Genomic DNA, 23229 nt, shown 5'->3' on the forward strand with positions numbered 1-23229 from the left:
CAAAACTTCTTCACCCTTTTTTCCAGAATTCTCTCCCAGTAACCTACTCTGAATGGATTATCACATTGAACTGAGCATGATACTAGCTGAGTATTTTCTAATAATGAGTCCTATTTTAATGCATTCATTTCACGTGCTATTCATTTTCTCTTATTATAGTCAGAAAGTACATGTAATAGAATGCGCTCATTTTAGTAGAGAATTTTTAAGCCTAACATTCTATTTGTTAAGAGAAATCTATGACAATTGTTAAGAAAATTGCAAAAAAAATAGGACATTTGCATGCATTATCAGAACCTTGTCTCTTGGAAAAGAGACATTGGACAGTCTTCACTATTAAAAACCTTCACAAAATTACTTCAGGTGCATTTAAAGTAAGAGTCAAGGAACGTGATGTAGGTTTTCATGGAACTAATTATTGAAATAAGAAAATATATCCACAGGAGGCTGGATTTCTGACAACAACCAACAGGACAGCTTTGTACCAGTCAGAATTATTAAGTTCAGAAGACTTCCTAATCACCTACTGAGACCAGATCACCGTCTAGTAGCTCTACACATAGACTCTGCAGTTACCAGGTAAGGCATTACATGCCAATACTAAAGTGTACTGCTATTGCAGGGCACCCAAAATAGAAAATACAGTGAAGCTGATGATGGCAACAGAACTCTATTTTCCCTCTGATCTTTATAATCATCTCAGTATTTCAAGTATTGGTTCAGACACCAACCTGCAAACTAGCTACTGCTTAATTAAGCCTCCATACAAAAAGGGTGATAAACAGTTAAATATGTGCAATATCAACATGATATTATTTGAATCTGTTATAAATTCAGATTATCAACCAGATCCAAACACAAGGCAACTGATTTTACATGAAAAGTTTAGTTTGAAGTACATAAATTTCTTGCCCTAGCTGCTTTCCTCAAGCGAGGGTTTAAACCATTGCAGTTTTTTCCCAGTCCCCTCACAGCTTTCAGTAAGTCAGCAGTGCATCACAGCTGACAGTACTGATGATTCAGAGGTTATACAAAAAAAGGGATGCTGAATACCTGTCTTTCTCTCCAATAATACAGAACATCAATCCATCAAGGCCACTTAACCAACCTCAGTCCCATTACTTGTTTTGAATCCTGAGGACTAGCCCAATTTCTAATAGGTATAGCTATCGCCCATTCCTCTTCCTCAAGGAATGTTATTATGCTACCTTACAGCCATCATGTACACAAACAAGAATGAAATTTTTTTATTTTTAAACAAGAGCCAGCCATTGTTTAAGAGATATGCCAGTAACATGCAGCCACCCAGCTCATCCTAGGCCACCATTGCAATTGCTCTCCTCTTTGACTTACATTTCATATACTTAAGTCTATTTTTTCATCTCATAATTGCAAGGCAAAAACTTCACCTTTAAGTTGCATACTTCTAAGTCATCAAAAACATGTTTCTGATGACTGACACCCCAATTGTATGCGTGCATTTAAAAGAATATTTTTAGCAGGAACATCAAAGCCGAAGGAGCATTAAACATGCTCATTTGTAGTTCACAACACCCAACAGCACACATTTAAAGAACAGGAGCGTGCTTCATGTATTTCTGCTACACTGCCCCACACTTACTGCACAGCCATCATACTGGTTTCCATCGCAGAATCCAGTCTCCCTTCAGCTGCCATGTCAGAGACCAGTCTGTCTGTGTCAGTGGGAACATCAGCTGCGCAGGCTCCACAAACCTCTGAAGCTGCTGCCGCGTAGGTTGATGGAGAAAAATTACTACTTCTCAGTTTATTAACTTCTTCTTCAAGCTTTTTCTTCTCTTCAAGTAAGCGAGCTCGATCTTCGGAAAGTGTTTCAATCAAATCTATGACAAGTAAATAAAAAATTCTAACAGCAGCAGCACTAGGGATCAAAACCAATCCCTACTGAATAGAATTATCCTATTAGAAAATGAGTAATTTTTTAGAACTTTGCTTACCCTTATCTTTTTCTTGCTGTTGTGTTAGCACTTTTAATTTGTCACTAAGATCATTAATTATGTTTTCTTTTTTCATTTTCTCTCTTGCCAGAACAGTGTTGAAGTTGGTCTGAAAACAGAAAGAGGTATTACTGAAATAAGAGATGTACTGCATTACATTTCTTGTAATGCAAAATTCATCACTAGAACAATAAAGTACCCAAAGATATTGCTTCTTTCAATTTCCTAAATTATAATTAAATGAGGAAGCAAACTTGTTTACAGATTGTTTCAGTGACGAGATAATTTGTCTGAAGATTTTATTTTGAGGTTTCTCTCTAACATTTTTTTTTCATTTTTATCCCTGCTGTTCCCAAGTCAAATATACACATAGTAAAATTATAAAGAAATCATCATTAAATAAAAAAATAATTTGTAAATTTTTTTTTTAAACACAATACTTTATATTCCAATAAATGTCCCACAGTTGCATGTCTTGTAATAAGAACAGTTTCTTTAAGGATTAAAATGGCTACTGAGAAAAAACTGCACTGCATAAAGATATGTTACATGCAACATAAAAGAAAAACATAATTATTAATACACTAGAATAATATACTGGAATCTGCATTAAAAACAGATTTCAAATCCTGTGCTAATTCCTAGGTGAACAATTAAAGCAGAAGTTATAGAGGAATCCTAATTAGCTTGAATAACTGAACATATCCTTCTGTATCAGCCTGACCACTCAGCTTCTTGAATCCTTCCACCAACCATTAAGCCCTCTCTCCTCCTACTCTTACAGTTGTGCTGAAGAGACAGACAAACACTAACAAAAAATCATCTGTTAAAAGGATATTTTAAATTACAGTTTCATTTTTTTTGGTGAATTTTACAATCCAGTCATGACCTATGACTATCAACTCCCACTCTCAAACAAGCTTCACATACATAAGTAACACTTCCAATACAACTTTACTTTTTTTTTTAAAGAAAAAACAGAAACAAAACCAAAAGGTTCCATCTTTCACTGGAATTTGCTGTTAACAAACGTTCCCTACCATGCTCTGCTGCATGAATGAAGAAAATTATTAAATATTGAGGAAGATGGGTTATTAAGGCAGATTCTGATGAAAAAAGAAATCTTATGATTACTCATGTTATGTATAAAATATTTCAGTTAGATATACTGAGGCTCACTGCAGCATTAGTGTCTGCAGTCCAAAACTTCAAAAATATTCCTTCTTTCTGTCTGCAATTTTCTGCTCTCTGCCCCAAGTGATTCACAGCCTTCATTCACCAAGCTGGCTGATCACTACGCTGTCTCTTTGTCCTTATTTGATCCCACCATCACTAAAGTAAGTAGAGGTGCTTAAAACAGAAAATCCTTTCTTAGTATTTAAATGCAACAAAGCTGTAGATAATAGCTGTTACTAAGAGAGATTAAATTTAAGAACTTAAGACTGATCTATAAAATCTGAGAGATTCAAGATGTTTTGAAAGGAAAAAAAAATGTGTGGAGACATATATAATTATTAATCCAGTGCAATATGATTTTGTGTCAAGGTGTGGAGTACATAGTAATAAGTTTATTAAGTAAAATATGACATTTGCTTTGAACCTCAAACATCACCTGCCCAGGCTAATAAAGTTTAAAAGTCATTAAGCAGCATTCCAAACCAATTAGTATTTCAAAAAATTAATTTTTTGCTGTCCATAAATTTCGTGTTAAACAGTACTTATCTGGTATCTTTCTGGAGTTCAACAGATTAAAGGATTAAAAATTTACATCACTACTTTAATAACATAAGCAAAAGTAAAAAACAAATAAGCAAATATTGAATCTATACTGTCCAGTTCACAGATATTACAAGGCAGGGGGGTTTGGTGGTTTGGGCGGTTTTTTTGTGTGTTTTGTGTTTTGTTTTTTTTGCTTAGCATTGGATTCCATTAATCCATCACATCCTGGCTCCAGATAATAGTGCAATTTTAGAATGTACATAGAAAAAAAGTCCATAACTTCAAAACAGCAAAAGAACGTGTAATTCTCATTAGAGCAAAAGTAATAGAAAAGAATCAGTTTTACCTGCTGCTCTGCAGTGAGCGATGTCCTAATGTTCTGCATTTCTTCATTCTTTCTTTTCTCTTGTTCTTCAAGTTGCTCCAAGAACTTCATTTTTTCTTCCTGAAGCTTCTCTTGAAGTTCAGCAACCAAGCTTGATTCAGCAGATGATTCAGTGGGAGGACTTAAAAGAAAATGTTTAGGCTTTAAATTTTGCAGCATATACAGAGTCCCAGAATACATGAAATAAGTAAACACACAAAAAGTCAGAAGTTCGTTTTGAGACATTTTTTCTGAAATATTTAATAAATATGGTGTTCCAATTCAGTCATTACTAATCTTCAATTCTACTTTTTAATCATGAGCATCTCACCAAATCTCACTCTTGGGCATTCTATTTTTAAGTGTACTACACTGGCTCCAATTTTGAAGTTTTACTGAGGGGGGAGGTTTTTGTTTTCATGCTTCTAATGTAACAGAAGGCATGGGAAGTGGTAAAAAGAGGAACAATGACCATCAACTCCCTGAAGATTCTTATTATGTCAAAATGCAAAGCCTCCAGAACAATCACTTAAAGCAATTCTGCAATAAATTTAATGCTAAGGAATCCAGATGTGAAACTCAAAACTGTGGGTTGCAGAATCTGGAGAACAGTAGTTATGACTGTAAAGAAAGGAAAGCATCAACAACCATTGAGGCAGTAGTTCTGGCTTGAGTTATCAGGAACCACCACTGAAAAACAACAGGATAGAGAAATCCCTTTGTTAGGCAACATTTGTGAAAAAATGTATTATATAAGATTTCTATTATTATCATAGAATGATCTAAGTTGGAAGGGACCTTCCAGAGCATCTAGTCCAACCATCAACCTAACTCTGACAAAAAAAAACCCAAACATCACTAAACCACATCCCCTAGCACCATGTCAGGCTGTCTTCTGAACACCTCCAGGGATGGTGCCTCAACCCCTTCCCTGGGCAGCCCATTCCAATGCTTGAACATCACTAAACCACGTCCCCTAGCACCATGTCAGGCTGTCTTCTGAACACCTCCAGGGATGGTGCCTCAACCCCTTCCCTGGGCAGCCCATTCCAATGCTTGATAACCCTTTCAGTGTAAATTTTTTTCCTAGTATCTAACCTGAACCTCCCCTGGAGAAGAGGAAGGTCTACAGGGAGACAGAATCACAGAATCTTAGTGGTTGGAAGGGACCTCTGAGATCATCGAGTCCAACCGAGACCTTATAGCAACTTCCAGTTCCTAAAGGGGACCTACAGGAGAGATGGGGAGAGACTCTTTACCAGGAAGTGTAGCGATAACAAGAGGGGTAATAGTTTAAACAAAAAGAGGGGAGATTTAGATTAGATATTAAAAAGAAATTCTTTCCCGTGAGAGTGGTGAGACACTGGAACAGGTTGCCCAGAAAAGCTGTGGCTGCCCCATCCCTGGAGGTGTTCAAGGCCAGGCTGGATGGGGCTTTGAGCAACCTGGTCTGGTGGGAGGTGTCCCTGCCCAGGGCAGGGGGGTTGGAACTAGATGATCTTTAAGGTCCCTTCCAACTCAAAGCATTCTGTGATTTAGCACTATTATCAGTGTTCTACCACATGGGCATATACTCAAGATACAAAATGGTATGCAGTAACTAAGCACTCAAAAAACCCATCAGAAGTTATAGATAAAAAGAGCTCTGAAAGCCAACTGAAGTTCTCAGAATGGTAAAACAACCTTTGGCATTCCAAAAAAATCAGAAGAAAAATTAGCAGAGATCAAAGCAAGTCACGAGACATCCAGGCAGATCTTTTTTATGCCACTGAGAAAGCATTTTCGTGCTGGATTCAATTCTAATTTATTTCTAAATTAAGCCTAGCTGTGCGAGAGATCTCGTGATCTATGGAGAAGCTTCACTGCTGATGATGGTCTGATAAAAGCAGCTGGACAACACCAAAGCTGGAAGACACCACAGCTGCAATTCAGTTTTCAAGGCAGTCAGGATTCCTATTCTATTTTTAGCATTCTGTACAATGTTATGAGTCTTTTAACTAATCAGCAAACTACTTAAGGACGAAAGTCATTACAGAAACTGTGTTTTTCAGTGAATCTTGATTAGTACATACAACACACAGTAGAAAGATTAAACAGGAGAGTTAAAAATCCCTTGCAGTTTCATTATATTTCCTAATCATAATGACTTGAATTTCAGGCACATTATAACCAAAACCCATTAATTTTCATATGTTGGTAATGCATGGGTGACAAACATTCCTTTGTCACTCCTAAATATTTTTTTTAGTTTTCCTGCCAGTTCAGAAACTGAATTCCCAATACCAGTGCAACACCCAGGTCAAATTTAACAATTCCATCTCCCTGTCCATGCCTTCCAGACAGCCAATGTAACATTGCTCTGGCAGAAAAGGACATCTGTCTGACAAACATATAGGCACATGCCAAATAAAAGTTGGTTTCTACCATTACAAGTTAACTGCTAAACAAGGACTGAGTGAGGATAACAAGTCAACTCAAATTACTGACATAGCTTGGGGTTTTAAGAACTCAAAAACCAAACAGCTAGACAGGCGACTTTGAAATATTAAGACAGATTCACATAACATATATGCCCTCTAGAGATAAAACACAGCATGTCCATATCCTAGAGAAAAAGGCTATCAGCAGATTAAAGACACAAAGAGCAGCCTTAGAAGGCAATACATCAACATCACACTGAGAAATAAATTACTTGACAGAACTCATGACAACACACTAACACTTCTTTAGGTTCAAGTAGATATTTCTTTGAAATACATTACTATCAGTTTTATCCAGTTTGTGTGAGAATACACACAGCTATTCTCAGTTGTTCAAATTTAAGTGTATATATGAATTTTTGAAGTCTGATGACACAGCTACATCTTTTTCCTGATGAGTCAAGTTTTTAGAACTTCTACATTGCATTAATACATAGAAAAGAAAAAGAACATACAGTTTATCTTTTTTCTCCCAATTTCACCATATTTCACTAACAGAATATTTTGTTCAATTCAGAAGGGCAGTTCTTAATTTCATTACATCCCAATCACAATATTAATTCAGAAGATGTAAACTATCTTGATATAATTTTTTGTACACTGACATACAAAACACAGACATGGATATAACATCATTTAATGATGGATACATTTGCATGTTAAAATCCTGAGGAAATGGGACTGAAGTGGATCATTCAAGTGGATATTCAGATTTCCCTTGCACTATGTGAACTGTGTGTGTCAGAGACTCTGCATAACCTCCCCTTACATTCCTTTTTTTTTTTTTTAACATTACACTTAATATTTGAAAGTCAAATGCTAAGTCTGTATCCATGTTCTGTATTACTCTTCTGGCTTTGATGCCAATTCTGTCAATTTTATTGGTGTTTTCCCATTTCACATACTTAGCACACTGTAACACCCAGAAAAAATGCTTTAAGTATCAAACAAACAAGATCTATCCACTCCGTTCCTTCACACTACAAGAATATAAATGACAAATTCTAGCATTTCAAAATAGAATATTGTTTCTAAGCAGTAGTCACATAGAAAAATTCTAGAATTTCCATTCCAGAGCAACATAACTCTGCTGGGAGGCATTATGAACTAATAAGTATGTAAGATATGAGAAGTCAGAAAGAGTAATTCTAGATATTTATGGCAAGGGAAAATATGTTTTTCTTTTTAAAATGGAAAAACACTGCGAAAATTCACAATGAAAAACGATGATGTTAGGATGTTCCTTAAAATGACGTTGCCCACGTGTTTCATTATAAAGCTCAGACTGAAGACCCTGAATATATAACTGTGGCAGCTGAAGTCAGTGGGAGTCCACGTGGCCATGGGACAATTCTCACTCAATCGTATCTATTCCCACACACTTTTTCATGCCACCATAAGCACCAAGTATATAGTTAGCCAATAAAAAAGCTAGACTAAAGCTAGTCACTGCATGCTCACACAGTGCCAATACCAGAGCAAAGGGTGGGAAAGGGGAGAGGCTGAAACCATCCAAATCGGAATTTCAAGCAGCAAGCTGCTGTGGAAACACTCCTTCGATGTAACATTACAAGACTGAAATATATAACTTTCATTGCTGTCTGGAAATGTTGTGTAAGATATTTTACAATCTTTAAGATTAACAGGAATATCACTACCTATAAAATGGAAGAAGCTTGAATATAGAAACCAACCCAGAAAACACTATTACAAACACACAGAAATTTTTCTTGCTGCACAATACATCATGAATATGTCATGTTAATTACTTTAAAATACCAGGAAAACACAGCAACTTAGTTCTTACAGTACCTCCGATTTACTTGCATCTCAAGTTGTTGTATTTTTTCCAAAAGCCCCTTTTCAGCAGCTTCCCTCTGTAATTCAAACTCTTTACAAGCAGTTTGTACTGCATCCTCTTTTTCACAATTGAGCTTCTGAATGAGCAACTGCCTGTCTTGTTCTTGATTAGATACTAACAGTTCTTTCTCTTCCTCAAGCTTATGGATAATAGCTTCGTATTTTTCCTGCTGCTCACAGAGAGACAATTTTTCTGTTTTTTCCTTTTCTAGGGCATTTGCTTCCAACTCTAACTTACTTTGTAGTTCCGTTATTTGCTCTGAAAGTCTTTTTTCTGCCTCAGAAGTTTTTTGATGAAGAAGTGTTACTTTATTTAGTTCAGTTCTAAGCAAATTTGACTCTTCTTCATATCTGTCTATCAGCTCAGAAATGCACTGATCTTTCTCAATTGTCATCAGAGTCCTTAGTTCCGATAAGCCCACTTGATATTCATCACTGTTAATTTGTATTTTACTGTTTAATTTATCTATCTCCTTTTTTAAGCTTTCCGTTTCCTTATCGATCTGAGATTTTAAGATCTCTTGTTGCTGGTTTCTGCTTTCTTCCAAAAGAAGCTTCATTTCATCAGTCTCTGCCTCCTTCAGGGCAAGTTCAACTTCTAACTTGCACCTCAAATCGGACAGATCTGAAATCTTGAGTTGCAACTCTTCTACTTGCTGTTGCTTCTCTTGCACAATCACTGCATGAGATTCCTGCATTTGTTCAAGTCTCTGCTGGTTCTCTTTTTTCAATTTATCTAAACAGTCCTTGTGCTCAGCTAGCACCTTCTCAAATTCCTGTAAGTGCCTGGCTTGTAGGTTGTTTTCCAGTTCTTTTAAATGGCTTTGCTCTAAACTCTCAAGTTCTGCCCTCAGAAGTTGTAGTTTTTCATTGTTTTCGACATGAAGTTTTTTCAAGTCTTCAAGGACTATCTCCCGTGACTGCCTCAGTTCCTTAATTTCACAATTTTGTGTCTCCATTTGGCATTCCAATTCAAGTAATTTTTGATCTTTTTCATTCTGAAGGCAAACTACAGCTTCTTTTTCATTTTTCACCATTGCAAATTCATCATTCTTATTCTGAAGAACTTCCTCAAGGCCTAATAAGTCACCTTTTAACTTTTTAATCTTCTTCTTACTTTCTTCACCATCCTCCACTAATTTACTAATTTTAGTTTCATATTCACTTTTCAAAGACTGCAATTCTTTTTGATGTTTATCTTTTAGTGTTTGTTCAAGTGAGAGCTTTACCTTCTCAATGGTATTTACTATTTCTAATGAAGTGCATTTTAAAGAATTAGAAAAGTCACACTGTTCTCTTTGTACAAGTGTTCTAAAGTGGCAAAGATCTTCTTTTATACCTCTTAAATGTACCTTTGAGTCTTGGGCCATAACCCTACACTTCTCCACGCAAGCGTTGAGCGATGCATTTTCTACTGAAACGTCCTTTACACGAGTACTTGTATCTTGCATACGTCTACTGTCTATTGCATTGATAACTGAAGAATAAAGAGATTCCACCATCATTTCTGGACTTTGTGGATCACTTATTACATTAGGAGATACTGGATTTTCTTCTATTACAAATTCATTTACTGCTGACATAAAGTCAGATTCTGGGCTTTCTGCTAATGAATCCAAGTCTAACGATCCTTGCTTAAGAGCTTGCTCCAAGTTCGGATGGGCAATAGTTTCAAAATCAAAGGTATGAGCATCAATGCTGTCTGGAGACAACTCTTCTAACGGAGCTGGGGGACACACAGGAGGACAGAGGGGACCCTGAAGACTGAGTGATGGAGGAGTTCTTGAAGAGGTAGCAATTGCGGTAGCTGTTGTACTTTCCATCCTTGGTGTGGTAGCAGATTGTGGCGATGCTTGACTATTGGAGGCCTACAAGTTATAAAATATGAAACAAACATTTAACAAAGTGATAGAGAAAGCTGTTAATAGAATTGATTAAAGATTACCAGGCAAAACAAAAACTTTAGAAGTCAGCCTTGTTATCCATACCAATCCAAAATACATACAACTAGAATTGAAGCAATAATTGCAGAAGTTCAGAGAGGTTTTCAGGAAGTTTCAGAAAAGCACAATTTGTAAATACATAAATATTAAATGGTCATCTATCCATAATTCCTGTATAGATCACATATAATTGTACTTGAAAGGACTGAAACATAAGTTTGGATGCTATAAAAGAACTAAAGTAATGAGTCAGAAATAGGCTTTGTTTTTTAACAGCCTACTGATTTCAGTTTTCCTAATAATTTTGTTACTAAAATGTTTTTATTTTACTGTTGCTAATAATGCTAATGAAGATCAGTGTAATCCAGTCACTATTAATATACAAACTAAGAAGGCTTACAAAAAGGATTTACAACAAAACTGTTGCCTACTAACGTATCAAAAACATGCATGAGAATTGTTCTGCTTGTGAAAGCATAAAAGTACAGTATAATGAAGGGCACGTTCTAATTAAAAGTAACATTCTGATTTTTCAGAATGCAAGACCTCACAGCCTGAATAGAATTTTTTTCCCCTCTGTGCTGTTCCTGTTACTCTTAATTTTTGTCATTTTGCCTCAAAACCTGGGATGCCACCAAACCTGATTCTATAGCAACAGATCCTTCAATATTCAGCTAAAAAGCTAATGGTTAGAATATCCACCCATAGTCATCCACGAATAACAGTTTGTAAATCAATACAAATATTAAGTAAAGCTTCTCCACCTTCACAGAACTGTTCCTAAGGAATTCTGATTGATTCCAGAGCTTTTGATTCTTAAAAGGCTAAAAATTTCCCTTCAAATCAATTTTCCAATTAATTGTAATTAGATAACATGTTTAAATCTCATTAACATCAGCTCTTCTTCATTACAATATGAATTATAAAGCTCTCCATTCCAGTGCATACTCTGTTGTAAATTCATGCAGTTTTGAAAACCAATCTTTGCTATTTCAGAGACATTGTACTTTTCTATATTGCCATGGAGTATGTATTCTAAGTGAATTCAACTGAAGTTTGACTTATAATATACATACAGCTATAATACTGTAAAGGCAGGCCAAGTTACATGCACTTATTTCTATGCACCTGAAATTCAGTAAAACACCATTTTGAAATGCTTTTAAAAAAAACTCTACCTCAGCAAGGCCTTAGGGACGGTGAAAACAGCCTGTGTTCTGTGATTTTCATGCTTTTTGGATGTGACTAAGACACAATTTAGCTTAAAGTCCTCATCCTTTATTATCTTCGCATCTACCGAAACTAAGAATAAATGGTCAACCTGCAGTATCTTATACTATTAACTACTAAATACAACAAGGAATAGAAAAGCCTTAATGCCAACAATAATACCATCTGCAGATTCTTAGAAGAAAAAAATATAAACCTTGAGCTTTGGCAAGTGCAGAACACATCCCAGTGGAAGCCAAAAAGCAATGTACAGCCTCAGTATCCACCAAGGATGCATTCCTGAACCAGTTTATAATAAGCTGGATAGTGAAGCAAGTTTTCCTAAGAAAATTACAGTGAAATACACACTATTAAAATTCATAAGGAGAGTATCTGTGATACATAGGATAAAGAGGTAAAATCAGGATTGTCAGGATCACAAACTGGAAGAGACATTGAGTTTTTTGAATGGATCAGTGTTCTGAAAGATCTCAGATGCATTGTCTATAACACCATAGCCTAACCGTTACCTTGCTTTTCCATCACTCATCCTTGAAGGACTTGTTTGATCTTAATCATCTGAGGAACATGACTCTCTTGAAAAGAAACTGTTCCTAAAGACTCATGGGAATATCTGTAGTAAAAGATTCCCATAAGATGTTCAGTCTCAAAGTGCTGGAGATGTTTCTGAACAGTGCTCTTCTCCAAAAAGCCAGCACCACCTCCAGCTGTTAATTTTGATGATCCTGCATGTCTCTCTTTTCCAAACCATCCAACACTGTCTCCGTGCATTTAAATCACGTGTCTGGTGTTCTTTAGTGCACTAGTTCTTACTGAAGAAACTTTTGCTAATCATTGAACTCAGCTACCTGACTGGGGTTAGTTTGTGGAGATAAGCAATAGTTAGCAATAAAATTGAAAAAAAACCCAAACAAACCAAACAGAAGTGACAGACATCAGACTGCTGATGTACAAACAGGGGATTTTCTCAGTCTTTCACAAATGGCTGCTACCAAAAAAGGGACCCTGTTTTTCTCTGTACCATGTAAATGTGGTCTTCATGGATATGTAGTGGGACTAACTGAATTCTGAACTGAGAGTTGGGATGAATCTATTTCCAGGTCTGATACTCATCTGTTTAGCAGAGCTACATTTACACCTCATCTCCATTAGCCTTTGCATCTATATGAAAGCAAATCATTCAACAGTTCTGAAATGCAGTGATGAAAATGTACTGCAAAAAACCTTATGTTCATTATGTACAAACTATTGTCTTTATTTATAGAAATGAACCCAGGACATGAGACAAAAACTTAAAGGGAAATGCTCCTTTTGTTAAAGGTACTATTAGTCCATGTTTTCCTTTGGGTTTAATTTCAGCTTGTTTATCTGAGAAAACCCAGAAAATGGAATGTTGAAGGATACTGTATATGCCAATACTAGCTTGGATTCAAAGCATATGCTTTAAGTGACAAACATTTAACATTGACCAACCAGAACTTAGCAGTAATAAAAGCTAGCATCATAGAAATCAGTAAGCACATGCTAGAAAAACACTACAAATACTTTGAATATTAGAAGTCCCTACAGAAATCCACAAGCAAAGGAAAGATGGCATCTACTTTTGGCACCTCTGCAGGATCAGCCTAGAAGGTAAAAAGAGTACAGCATGAAGAACACACAAAAAACCTGTCACTGTTTGGAACAACACTCTACTGAGCTTGATTTCCTCACGACCTGGGGCTGTAACAAATTCCATGCCGCTGCAGCAGCCACCGTGAGCTGGGTCTTCAGAGTACCAGATTGTTGCCTACTGAAGACTTAAACCTCACGTTTTGAGTAGCTGAAGCCACACAGAATACTTTGTTTACTGTTCCTATTCCCCTGAGAAGCCCGTGCCTGCCATCTAGTCTATTTAGAATCTACAGGGAGCAATGTATGCATATGTCACACACTGTAATTCCTGTGGTGACAAAGAAAAAGGAGTCTAGAGCAAACAAGAAAAAACAAAGCAGAGACAGAGAAGGAGAGTTAATTTAAATTCTCAGGTGTTACTATGATAAGCACAGTCAGGGAATGGGGCAACTCTTGGGAGGATTACAAACAATGTTTCAGTTTCAAACTCAACTAGAACAAAGGGTAGATTGATAATCTGATTTGAAAAGCCAGCTTCTTTTACAAGAGAAACTTTTAATACCTAAGGATTGCATATGTTAATCACCTACTAACCATGCAGGAGATACCTTAATCATCTTACCTGACTCCTACAGGCACCTTAACTTTCTCCTGGACATCTTTAACCCAATCACTGATCTGCTTAAACTTTCTATTATGGAAGTGAGAGGGCACAGCAATATCTTTGGTGTGAGACCATTAAATTACAAAGGTTAAGCACAAAGCTTTAAAAAAGGAAAACATTTCAGATTTCAAAGCAATAACAAATTAAAAATTCACAACAATGTTCTTTAACTACTCTAATGTAATACTAAAAAAAAAAACCCCTGGTTATCAGACAGAGAAACATATCATCATTAATGTTCTATGAACTTGAAAGCTAAAATAATAAGAATGGTGGGGACACTTAATAAATGCTACTAACATACCCAGTAAGGTATTGGATTTCCTGATTTGCTCTTTGCTCACTTGTCTGCAGCCACAGCTTTTCTCTCCTGCCTAAAGCAACTATTAGAACAGCAGCTGCTGTGGCTGATTGAGTGGGATGAACTTGCACCTGACCCAGATAGAGCTCAGCTCCTGCACTCCCAACAAGCCAGAGAAACCCAGTCCAACTAAAGAACCAGGCTTCTGCTGCCACTTGTACGGAATGGAAGGCTGGTGCCAAATGTGTGGGCACAGGACCAACCCCATATCATTCTGTGAAATCTCATTAACATCAGCTCTTCTTCATTACAATATGAATTATAAAGCTCTCCATTCCAGTGCATACTCTGTTGTAAATTCATGCAGTTTTGAAAACCAATCTTTGCTATTTCAGAGACATTGTACTTTTCTATATTGCCATGGAGTATGTATTCTAAGTGAATTCAACTGAAGTTTGACTTATAATATACATACAGCTATAATACTGTAAAGGCAGGCCAAGTTACATGCACTTATTTCTATGCACCTGAAATTCAGTAAAACACCATTTTGAAATGCTTTTAAAAAAAACTCTACCTCAGCAAGGCCTTAGGGACGGTGAAAACAGCCTGTGTTCTGTGATTTTCATGCTTTTTGGATGTGACTAAGACACAATTTAGCTTAAAGTCCTCATCCTTTATTATCTTCGCATCTACCGAAACTAAGAATAAATGGTCAACCTGCAGTATCTTATACTATTAACTACTAAATACAACAAGGAATAGAAAAGCCTTAATGCCAACAATAATACCATCTGCAGATTCTTAGAAGAAAAAAATATAAACCTTGAGCTTTGGCAAGTGCAGAACACATCCCAGTGGAAGCCAAAAAGCAATGTACAGCCTCAGTATCCACCAAGGATGCATTCCTGAACCAGTTTATAATAAGCTGGATAGTGAAGCAAGTTTTCCTAAGAAAATTACAGTGAAATACACACTATTAAAATTCATAAGGAGAGTATCTGTGATACATAGGATAAAGAGGTAAAATCAGGATTGTCAGGATCACAAACTGGAAGAGACATTGAGTTTTTTGAATGGATCAGTGTTCTGAAAGATCTCAGATGCATTGTCTATAACACCATAGCCTAACCGTTACCTTGCTTTTCCATCACTCATCCTTGAAGGACTTGTTTGATCTTAATCATCTGAGGAACATGACTCTCTTGAAAAGAAACTGTTCCTAAAGACTCATGGGAATATCTGTAGTAAAAGATTCCCATAAGATGTTCAGTCTCAAAGTGCTGGAGATGTTTCTGAACAGTGCTCTTCTCCAAAAAGCCAGCACCACCTCCAGCTGTTAATTTTGATGATCCTGCATGTCTCTCTTTTCCAAACCATCCAACACTGTCTCCGTGCATTTAAATCACGTGTCTGGTGTTCTTTAGTGCACTAGTTCTTACTGAAGAAACTTTTGCTAATCATTGAACTCAGCTACCTGACTGGGGTTAGTTTGTGGAGATAAGCAATAGTTAGCAATAAAATTGAAAAAAAAACCAAACAAACCAAACAGAAGTGACAGACATCAGACTGCTGATGTACAAACAGGGGATTTTCTCAGTCTTTCACAAATGGCTGCTACCAAAAAAGGGACCCTGTTTTTCTCTGTACCATGTAAATGTGGTCTTCATGGATATGCAGTGGGACTAACTGAATTCTGAACTGAGAGTTGGGATGAATCTATTTCCAGGTCTGATACTCATCTGTTTAGCAGAGCTACATTTACACCTCATCTCCATTAGCCTTTGCATCTATATGAAAGCAAATCATTCAACAGTTCTGAAATGCAGTGATGAAAATGTACTGCAAAAAACCTTATGTTCATTATGTACAAACTATTGTCTTTATTTATAGAAATGAACCCAGGACATGAGACAAAAACTTAAAGGGAAATGCTCCTTTTGTTAAAGGTACTATTAGTCCATGTTTTCCTTTGGGTTTAATTTCAGCTTGTTTATCTGAGAAAACCCAGAAAATGGAATGTTGAAGGATACTGTATATGCCAATACTAGCTTGGATTCAAAGCATATGCTTTAAGTGACAAACATTTAACATTGACCAACCAGAACTTAGCAGTAATAAAAGCTAGCATCATAGAAATCAGTAAGCACATGCTAGAAAAACACTACAAATACTTTGAATATTAGAAGTCCCTACAGAAATCCACAAGCAAAGGAAAGATGGCATCTACTTTTGGCACCTCTGCAGGATCAGCCTAGAAGGTAAAAAGAGTACAGCATGAAGAACACACAAAAAACCTGTCACTGTTTGGAACAACACTCTACTGAGCTTGATTTCCTCACGACCTGGGGCTGTAACAAATTCCATGCCGCTGCAGCAGCCACCGTGAGCTGGGTCTTCAGAGTACCAGATTGTTGCCTACTGAAGACTTAAACCTCACGTTTTGAGTAGCTGAAGCCACACAGAATACTTTGTTTACTGTTCCTATTCCCCTGAGAAGCCCGTGCCTGCCATCTAGTCTATTTAGAATCTACAGGGAGCAATGTATGCATATGTCACACACTGTAATTCCTGTGGTGACAAAGAAAAAGGAGTCTAGAGCAAACAAGAAAAAACAGAAAGCAGAGACAGAGAAGGAGAGTTAATTTAAATTCTCAGGTGTTACTATGATAAGCACAGTCAGGGAATGGGGCAACTCTTGGGAGGATTACAAACAATGTTTCAGTTTCAAACTCAACTAGAACAAAGGGTAGATTGATAATCTGATTTGAAAAGCCAGCTTCTTTTACAAGAGAAACTTTTAATACCTAAGGATTGCATATGTTAATCACCTACTAACCATGCAGGAGATACCTTAATCATCTTACCTGACTCCTACAGGCACCTTAACTTTCTCCTGGACATCTTTAACCCAATCACTGATCTGCTTAAACTTTGTATTATGGAAGTGAGAGGGCACAGCAATATCTTTGGTGTGAGACCATTAAATTACAAAGGTTAAGCACAAAGCTTTAAAAAAGGAAAACATTTCAGATTTCAAAGCAATAACAAATTAAAAATTCCCAAAATGTTCTTTAACTACTCTAATGTAATACTAAAAAAAACAACCCCTGGTTATCAGAGAAACACATCATCATTAATGTTCTATGAACTTGAAAGCAAACCCCTGGTTATCAGACAGAGAAACATATCATCATTAATGTTCTATGAACTTGAAAGCTAAAATAATAAGAATGGTGGGGACACTTAATAAATGCTACTAACATACCCAGTAAGGTATTGGATGAAATAAGAGTTATGGGGACACTTAATAAGTGCTACTAACATACCCAGTAAGGTATTGGATTTCCTGATTTGCTCTTTGCTCACTTGTCTGCAGCCACAGCTTTTCTCTCCTGCCTAAAGCAACTATTAGAACAGCAGCTGCTGTGGCTGATTGAGTGGGATGAACTTGCACCTGACCCAGATAGAGCTCAGCTCCTGCACTCCCAACAAGCCAGAGAAACCCAGTCCAACTAAAGAACCAGGCTTCTGCTGCCACTTGTACGGAATGGAAGGCTGGTGCCAAATGTGTGGGCACAGGACCAACCCCATATCATTCTGTGTCTCCTTGGGAGAGTAGGAGAGCAACATTCTGCTACACGGGCAACACTCATCACCAGGACAGTCCTTGGGAGAGTACGAGAGCAACATTCCACTACACGGGCAACACTCATCACCAGGACAGTCACTGCCAACTCTGCATCAAGCTGGGAATATCTCTCAGTCCACCAACAGAATGTGTAGGCGCACAAACCTGAAGGCATCTTCAGGACTACCATTAAATGTTTACCAAGCTGGGGATCTCTCTCACAGTCCACCAACAGAACGTGTAGGCGAACAAACCTGTAGGCATCTTCAGGACTACCATTAAATGTTTATTCATCCTTCTAATTATATACTGTGATTTCCCAGGAATACTAAGGATAAGAAAGGAACGTTTTCAAATTATTTCAGTAATTCCACCCAGAAAAGAACACAGGAAGAAAGTACTATAATTTAAAAAACACTTCTAGATCATCTGCGGAACACAGCAACACAGAGAAAGACCTAGTATCTTTCATCAAGTAATAACAAGAGCACTGTCATTCAGAAAGAAAAACAGATCTATTTGCTTCAATTCCAAAAAAGAATCATTGAATCATTGAAATTACACACAGAGGTGGGTGTTTTCAAGATGACATCATGAATGGCCCAGCTCTGACTGTGCAATGCAATTTACTCTAAGGAAAGAGACAATTATCTAAATCTAAGCACTTGATGTTTCTGAGTCAGCCAAGAATCCAAACTGGTCAAAGCACAGCACAAGAGAAGAGTGGAAAGAACAGACATCTTTTCTGTGCAGCCAGATACTGATAAAAATTTCTCAGATAAGCAAGCCTGAACCAAAAAAGGGCAAGCCATCCTGACTTGAACAAGTAAGGCACTTTTGCTGTTTATTTTTCTGCTATTAGTATAATAATTTAATTAAAACTTACTCCATTCTTCTGTCATTCTGCAAGAATTCACATTCTTCTGACATTGCAAGCCTTAGTGAAAAATTAGTTCATTAGAACACCTGTCACTACCCTGGTTTCTTATGAGACAAATTTCAGGATGCTCCAAGTTGGTGGTGAACATCTATATTTCAGAGCATGGTCCGTTGGAAGAGCATGTTGAGAAAACTCCCAGATTTCACAAAATTTACACCACTCCAGGCTGTTTTGTTGCCTAATACAGTTGTTAGGCCCAAATGCTCGTGTTCTTAATGGCCATTCATATAAAAGAAAACATATAAAGAGAAAAAAGAGCTCAGAAATTACATAAATGACACTGTTTTTTAACACAAAATTTATGGAAAGAGCAGCCCAGATCTTGTATTTTCAATATATAAAAGATTGCCAGCAAATCTCTTGTCCACATCCCAGAGAAATAAGATGGAGGACTTCAAGTCAACTGGTTTAAATAGGAATTTGCTAATTCAAAACTGAACATGCACATAACCTTCCTCTAGCCAAAGTGCACACAAACACTTACACCGTAGATGATAACATGGAGTCTCACAAAAAGGTCACCTTTTTTCTATAGCAAAACCACTAAAGAAACCTAATTTGAACCAGTCAAATTCACAAAGTTTTAAGCATTGCTAAATTCACCCAGAGTTTCACTGGGACAGGCTATAGTCAGAAGCTGAAAGGACCCCGTTTGGTGTATTAAGAAAATTAGAGGCTGAATGCGCAGAAGCAATCAAAAGCGATTGGCAGAAACAGAGTTTCTAGAGGAAAGAATCTGCCTGACAGGTGGAGTGAAACTAGGAAGATACCTTTTTGCTATATCTTCTATACACAAAGGACTGCACATATTTTTCCCTTCCCCAAAAGCAGGACTGCAACACAGGAGTAGGTGACACATCAATATTCACGTTAATGGGGACAATCAACCAAGGCCCTAAATTCTCCTTAACTCTTTGGGCCAAAAGGACCTAAGCAGCAGTGCAAAAATCTAGAGAAGTAACAACAATTTCATTAAACACAAACTAAAGTGACAAAGGCAAAGTGCACACATTCTGCACATAGAAGCTTGGGAAAATATCAGAAAAAGAGAAATATTAACAGAATAATTCTACTTCTACAATTCCTGTGGAATATAAGCATCTATTAAATGTTAAGAAGAAATTCCGTATCACTTGACTATACTCTATCTAGACTCTCTTGTTGAAGACTTCAAAATTTTCAGAAAATTTACATGATTAGAAAGGGAACTATTATTACGCAGTTATGAGACGAACTAATCTTTACATCTGGAATAAGGTTTCCTTCTGAAGTGGCTGATAAAACTGTATTATTAAAATACTCAATTCATTTGAATAGAATATTCTCTTCTCTTGGTAAAGAAAAACAAAGATACCTTTTGTTCATTCAGCAGGTCTGTAATGGTTTGTGACATTTCATCCAAACTCTGTGCTGCCTTTACCAGCTTATGTAGAGCATGCACGTGCTGGTGAAGAGGTTCAAAGTCACAAAGTATGGGAACCCTGAAAAACAGTACAGGATTAATTTTTTTTCCATATTGTTAGTCTAATATTCAAATATATAAATTGTTATGTGTATATTCCAGCAAGACTAAGCTTCCCTCTGTATAAGGTTTGTACTTTCTTCTATTTTACATAGAAAAATCCACTAAGAGCATCTGGTATATGTGTTTTAAATTAGGAACTTGAGAGCTTTTAAGGAGTAGATAATGATAAACACATTGATGAGGAAGTAATATGCCAGACTCTTTCCTTCTGAGAAAAACATTTACCAGTAGTACCTAGAGTTACAATAACAGTAACAGAAGAGAACTGATAGTGATTAGATTTGTAATTGAAGCACTTAAGTTTGCAAATGACTATTCTTTCCTCCAGTTGGACTCTCTCCAATCCAGCTCTTCTTTTGAAGTTGCTATTAATTCTCTACTATTTATTTTACTGGTAGGTAACCTAAATTAAAGGGCTGATTAATGTGTCACGACCATATTGCAAGTCTTGCAAGATAAGCTTTCCATTGCAAGTTTTCTAAACCCCTGGAAAAGCAAAATTTATTTATTTTTCTGGAGAGTCTGTATATCTAACATGTTTAATTTGTTCAGGAATAGCTCCACTGAAATCATGAAACAGGATATAACAATATAACAAAAGCAGATTACACTTCAATGTATTTTACATTCTCTATTCTATATATAGAACAAGTGGTATCTAGTGTCTTATAGAATTAAGATTTCAGTAATTGCTCAAACATATAATTTCAGAAGACGGAAGCATTGTTAGTAAATAGAAGCATAACAATTAATGATATTTAATTATGCAGCTTAGGGGTTCGGTGCTGACAGAACAGGACTTTGCAGTGCATCTCAGTTTGCCTATTGCTTGCTCTTTAGATGTTAAATGAAAACACAAAAGGAAATACTGCTCTAAAGTTTCATCTGAAGCTGAGTGTCTACCAAGATGTGTGACAGCTTTGCCCACTCAAGTTGCAAATCCAGCACTAACTTTAATATTTCCATCAAATGTAATCCTGAGCCCAGAAACCAGGAGGAACATGACATAATCCCACCTCTATTGCCATCAAGTGGAAAACTATGTCACTACAGTTTGGACCAGCTAAAACAGTTTGGTCAGTGACTGGTTTTCTGACAACAGTAAGGCAAGAATTCTGCCTGAACTCATTCCAAACTTTCCAGGAAGGTCATAAAATTCTCACAAACCCAGAAATCGGGCAAACATCGAACTAACATATACTTTGATAGGATATACTAGAGTTTGCATATTTTTTCCTGCAGAATCCACTGTCAAGCAGACTAAACTCACTATACTTATTTTTATTTCCAGCAGCAATACCATAAAAATGGCCTGGAATTCTGAATCTAAAGAATGCCAGTAGAGAATAGAGGTGAAAAACTCTCCTGCATTGTGCACCAATAACAGGTATCAGGCTGATACTGTTGGTGAACCTGACAGATGACAGCAGAGCATCCTCCTTTTGGATTTACCTCATCATCCTTTGTGGGATTGTGGCCTTGGGGCTAAAAAAAATAAGGAATCTCAGCAAATCTCTAACTTCTAGGAGAAGGATGATGGATACATGCAGCACCTGACTGTGGTCATACTGACAGATCTTTTCCTAGACAGAACCTTACATAGAACTTGCTACTGCCTGTTTCTTGTCCATTGTCTTGGTTAGCATTTCTCTGATTGCTACAGGTTTAAGACATCCGAGTTTGAAAGCTCACTCTAAGAGTCAGCTTTTCCAAAAAGATATGTCCAAGGTCTAGGTAAGAAACTAATCCTATCAAGTTGCCTGTGAGCCAAGACAGTAGCTTTCCTGTCTACATTTGAATTTCTCCCTCACTGTTGGGAAATGAGACCCATGGAAATAAAGACTTGCTCAAAATGACAGACTTCCACAGACAGCAGAGGCACTTAGAGAATACACCTTTTAGTAAAATAAGTCTGTCAGAGAAAAAGCAATAATTGAATATAGGAGATCTCTATGATCTCATGCTGGACTAAAGAAATTTATTTTATTTCCTCCAGAATGTCACTTAACAATAAAAAAAATATCTAATTTTGATCTGACAAAACAAGGTTATGAATTTATTTCAGTTTAAAACTGACACCACTTAACAAAGAGCAAATAATATAAAAAAAATCTAATTTTGATCTGACAAAACAAAGTTATGAATTTATTTCAGTTTAAAACTGACAACATTTTTTTTTTTGTACTTTTTAGCTCTGAGGCAGCTCAGCAACATCATTTTTTTTTTTTTTTTGCTTTTTAGCTCTGAGGCAGCTCAGCAACATCCTTTACAACTGAACACAGAATACATGTGTTCAAATCACCTGAGTTTGAACACATGAAGCATATAGGTAATATGTATTCTCCATTAAGTCAGTGAAAACCATTGCTTAAGAATGGTATCAGTTCAAAAAATAACGTGCCTTACGAAAAATGGCCTTGGGGGGAAGCGGGGTGGTGGTTAGGTGCAGGGTTGAAAGGGGTGGGCACAGGGGGAAGCTGTTTTCATAACATACAAAGTTAAAAAAGGTGCTTTACCTGAGTAACGGCTGTACTTCTGACGGACAAAAAGACTGCAAAAACTGCAAGTCACTTAATGAAATATCTGGAAGCTCACTGTCAAATCTGCGAGGTTTTCGTGTCTGTATTAAGAAAAAATTAATTTACACATTGTCATTAAGGTAAATATTGTCAAGGATAACTAAAGAAGGATTAAAAAAGAGCTTAACACAGAAAAGTTAAAGGTGTTAAACTGATCTCTCAAAAGATTTTGTATTTCATTTTAAAGGAGCCATGCCTGACCCACCCCCAATAAAAATAATTTACATTTAGAGTAACTGATCCATCCACAGTGTCTTGGGCAGCAGTAGAACAGAGTATTTCAGTTGGAAGGAACCTCAACGATCATCTAGCCCAACTTAGTCCCTATGACCAAGCTTCATAAACATTAAGGATGTGTTTAAAAAGTTAAGGGACAAGAGATGGCACTGAAGCTTTATTTATG

General features: G+C 36.7%; 1 protein-coding gene across 2 annotated transcripts in view; it reads right to left on the reverse strand.

Annotated features, from left to right (window-relative positions):
• The window catches only part of RB1CC1 (RB1 inducible coiled-coil 1), a 77366-nt gene that overhangs the window by 17892 nt on the left and 36245 nt on the right, over positions 1–23229 (reverse strand). The window contains exons 12-17 of one of the 2 annotated variants that reach the window (XM_014936967.1): positions 22764–22867; positions 20077–20203; positions 8352–10267; positions 4042–4201; positions 1977–2085; positions 1622–1862 (exon numbers count right to left, since the gene is read on the reverse strand). In XM_014936967.1, the coding sequence (XP_014792453.1) occupies positions 1622–1862; positions 1977–2085; positions 4042–4201; positions 8352–10267; positions 20077–20203; positions 22764–22867 (2657 nt within the window). Of the gene's footprint in view, positions 1–1602; positions 1863–1976; positions 2086–4041; positions 4202–8351; positions 10268–20076; positions 20204–22763; positions 22868–23229 lie in introns of those variants that run through there. The other variant, XM_014936966.1, reaches the window with a different exon arrangement.

The sequence above is a fragment of the Calidris pugnax genome, unplaced genomic scaffold (assembly GCF_001431845.1).
Source record: "Calidris pugnax isolate Ruff unplaced genomic scaffold, ASM143184v1 scaffold51, whole genome shotgun sequence".
Lineage (NCBI taxonomy): Eukaryota > Metazoa > Chordata > Aves > Charadriiformes > Scolopacidae > Calidris > Calidris pugnax.